General features: G+C 44.0%; 1 protein-coding gene across 1 annotated transcript; it reads left to right on the top strand.

The window, feature by feature from the left end:
- Window positions 1-33: 33 nt before the first annotated feature.
- Window positions 34-3,099, top strand: LOC109462048 (platelet-derived growth factor receptor beta-like). The gene is made up of 8 exons (XM_019758544.1): window positions 34-220; window positions 328-440; window positions 607-779; window positions 965-1,084; window positions 1,420-1,499; window positions 1,644-1,784; window positions 2,137-2,227; window positions 2,694-3,099. Exons 1-8 carry the CDS (start codon window positions 36-38, stop codon window positions 2,751-2,753), a joined length of 963 nt encoding a protein of 320 aa, XP_019614103.1. The 5' UTR covers window positions 34-35; the 3' UTR covers window positions 2,754-3,099.
- Window positions 3,100-3,445: the final 346 nt, after the last annotated feature.

Below are 3,445 nucleotides of genomic sequence, written 5' to 3'. Positions count from 1 at the left end.
ACCCTGACTGAACCCCACCTTCTCCCCAGGCCCTGATGCCGCCTGCAGCAGGCTCCTCGTCAGGCAGTATCGACATGGAGCTGCTGAAGGAAAGGGAGATCGACAGAAGCAGGCTGCAGGGCGGAAAGCTCCTGGGAGAGGGCGCTTTTGGACATGTCGTCGAGGCAACGCTCACACAACCCGAGGAAGTCGATGTGGTGGTGACTGTAAAGAAACTACAAAGGTAATTTTAGGTGTATTGCTGTGCTCATATTTGCTATTATATAATTGTAGAATAGACGCGTACATGAATATATGATGTAAAACTGATTATGTAAATGTTTATCTAGACGATGATGACCCCCAGGCCAGACAGGCCCTTCTGCGGGAAACCTGCATCATGTTGTTGTGCGGTAACCATGACAACGTCCTCAGGCTGAAAGGCATCTGTTTTAGAGACGGTCAGTTCAGAATCTTTGTGGCTCATGGGTATCTATGTGTGGTTGGTTTATTTTCTTTTGAAATTAACTTTTGCCCTGAATATGTTAGGTCAATACTTCATGCAGGTAAGGCTGTTCTGGCAGTGAGGAAGAAGATTCCATAGTCCATACTGAAATATTTTTCCAGGCCCGCTCCAACTGGTTCTGGAATATGCCGAACACGGGAGTCTCCTTCACCTGCTGTGGACTTTACGTGCGGAGTCCAAACTCAACAGGACCGTTCTGGTCAAAAAACGGCACATCTTCGAGAACATGATGGTGGAGGTCTGCTGCGGACTGGAGCACCTGGCGACCATGAGGGTAAGGAAATCTTGAGAAACTGTTCCTCAATCTTTCCCTTCCGAATCCCCACCCACTCCGATTTTGTCAGCGAAATCAAGGGATTTTCTTTTTGAGGTTAGATTGTCTTTTCAGGTAATCAAAGCTAAAAGCTGATAAGATTAACATATTTGGTAACTGAATTACTTATCTTTGCCTGTGTGCAGCTGGTTCACCGAGACATCGCGGCCCGGAACATCCTGATCTGCGGGAAGGGAACCGCCAAGATCGCGGACTTCGGGCTGGCCCGGGACATGTACGCTGTGGGGTACCATCGGCAGCACAGGGTAGGTTCTGGGACATGGACGTTGTTGGGTACCATCAGCAGGACAGGGTAGGTTCTGGGACATGGACGTTGTGAGGTACCATCGGCAGGACAGGATAGGTTCTGGGACATGGACGTTGTGAGGTACCATCGGCAGGACAGGGTAAGTCAGACTAAGCACAGGGTAGGTCAGACTAACAGCGCGATCTTACATAGGGAGCTGGCGCAGTATTTTTGAGTAAGAAAAAGTAAAATAAGTTTAGAATAGGAGGATTCTAGTCAACCGCAGATCCTGTAGTCTTGTCACAGCCGGCTTTGGATAGAACTTGAAGCAGCTGTTCTTTCTTGTTCCTCCAGGGCCACGACCTGCTGCCGCTGAAGTGGATGGCGCCAGAGGGCCTGAAGAACGAGGCTAGGTTCACACACAAGAGTGATGTGTGAGTATTCAACATTGCCTTTAAAAGAAGACACTAACATTTTAGTGGAAACAAACGTATTTATATAATCAGTCATCTCGATTTAATAATTATGCTAATGTGAACTCTTTCCAATCTTATACACTATGAAATATGCACTTCCAGCTGGTCCTTCGGGGTTCTGTTGTGGGAAGTGGCGCAGCTGGGCCGCACGCCGTATCCTGGGATGGAGGGGGCAGGCAGAATATATGATGCTCTGCAAAACCACTTCAGACTCCCTAGGCCTCAGTTGTGTACAGAAGAAAGGTAAGCCCGGGATGTTTCCTGAGGGAAAAATCAATCAGTACAAGAATCAATTCTAAGGTGCGCCTGTGTTTGTAGATTGAGATACAGGAAATTTTCTAAGCGTAAGTACAATTAAAGTCTGACGTCAGATTCCTGGCCTCGCATTCGAACTTGTTTTAGCTGCCGAGTCTGTGTTGTTGCGTTTAAGATGAAGTATACTCGGCAACTGCAACAGATGTGGATAACAGACTTACAATTTTCTAGATACGTTTAAGTGTCAAACGTGAATGGGTTTATTAGAATACCGGAGACCTAGAATTTTGGTTTTATTGTAAAGTAACAGCAAAAAAGTAAAAATGCTGATCTTCTCCAGATACCAGCTGATGCTGAAGTGCTGGAAGTTTAACGAGAAGTCCAGGCCGGACGCCACAACTGTCAGGAAACTACTGAAGGCGGATCCCAACGTGAGATGTTCCTGCTTCTTAACCTGATTACCTTTAAGGTCTCTACAATGCAGTACGTTACTATGAGATTGTATTGGGTTTAGATATTATTATTAATTGATACAAATATTAGTCTAGTTCTTGGCAAATTTGCTTAGTACAAGGTTAAGACACCACTAGTACGATTATGTTGTGTTATTTGGACTCCAGGAAGAAAAGTGTAAATGTAGCATAACAGTAATGGGGATCACAAACAAACAAAGAAACAAACAAACAAACAAACACTAGGCAGTGGGGACTGAACTATGTTAGAGTTATTGGAACAGCATCTCTTCTCCGTTGATATTTTTGATGGACAATGACTCAACAGAATGAAAATAAAGTGTCAAATTTGCGGTATTCAAATCCATCGGCCACTCCAATTAACGTTGCTGTGTTGAATGTCCTAGTTATAATAATATTAAGGTAATATAATTTTCTCCTCCAGGGCTTTTTCTACTTCAACGCACCTGTGACAGCGATAGAGGCACCATTAACTCCGGTATGAGACCTGTGGCAGCGATAGAGTCACAAATAATTAACTCCGGTATGTGACCGAATCGGACGCAAATACAAGGCTAAAGTGACGTCAGCCTGGATATAGCTGATGGCTGCACAAGACTGGACAATACTACTATTAATGTGACCCTCGTGGTTTGATACATGATGTAAACAGTATGTTTAGTTTACAGACACAATTTTGCCAAGCTGGCCTCCTATTTTAGTATCTATCAAATGCTTTCTACTACAACTACTGAATTGGTTCTGCATTCCTTTTGTATCACTGTAGGTAGTTCAGTTCAGTATGTACCACTTGTAAAGTTGATTTCGTGTCTCAATAAAACCCAACTGAACACGTGCATCAGGGTTTATGTGTATGGAGACCTATTTATAGTATTACCACCGCACAAGCTCAAAGTATTGCACATACATGTTACACTACTGTTTAGAGTTAAAACTTAAGATCCAACACAAAAAGTTCTATCACCTAGAGCTTACATCTTTGAAACTGTTGGGGGGAGGTGGGGGGCTCATTGCCCCCCCCCCCCAGAACTCGACTATATTATATGACCGCCAACTTACCATGGTATACTAGTGATAATCAATTACATTTCGATATCATTATGACGTCACATGATGTCATTATGACGTGTCATGGGATGTATTGCCTAAAACCGTTTCTCTTAAACCTGGTATACA

The sequence above is a fragment of the Branchiostoma belcheri genome, unplaced genomic scaffold (assembly GCF_001625305.1).
Source record: "Branchiostoma belcheri isolate BF01 breed outbred unplaced genomic scaffold, Haploidv18h27 scaffold984, whole genome shotgun sequence".
Taxonomy (NCBI): domain Eukaryota; kingdom Metazoa; phylum Chordata; class Leptocardii; order Amphioxiformes; family Branchiostomatidae; genus Branchiostoma; species Branchiostoma belcheri.
Note: the sequence above shows the minus strand (reverse complement) of the source record. Positions and strands in the feature narration are given on the sequence as shown.

Excerpts from the sequence above, each read along its gene's own strand:
- LOC109462048 (XM_019758544.1), top strand. The coding sequence starts at position 36 with ATGCCGCCTGCAGCAGGCTCCTCGTCAGGCAGTATCGACATGGAGCTG. Across the intron at positions 1,085-1,419 it reads GGTACCATCGGCAGCACAGG|GGCCACGACCTGCTGCCGCT; the intron begins GTAGGTTCTGGG and ends TTGTTCCTCCAG. Across the intron at positions 2,228-2,693 it reads TACTGAAGGCGGATCCCAAC|GGCTTTTTCTACTTCAACGC; the intron begins GTGAGATGTTCC and ends TTTCTCCTCCAG.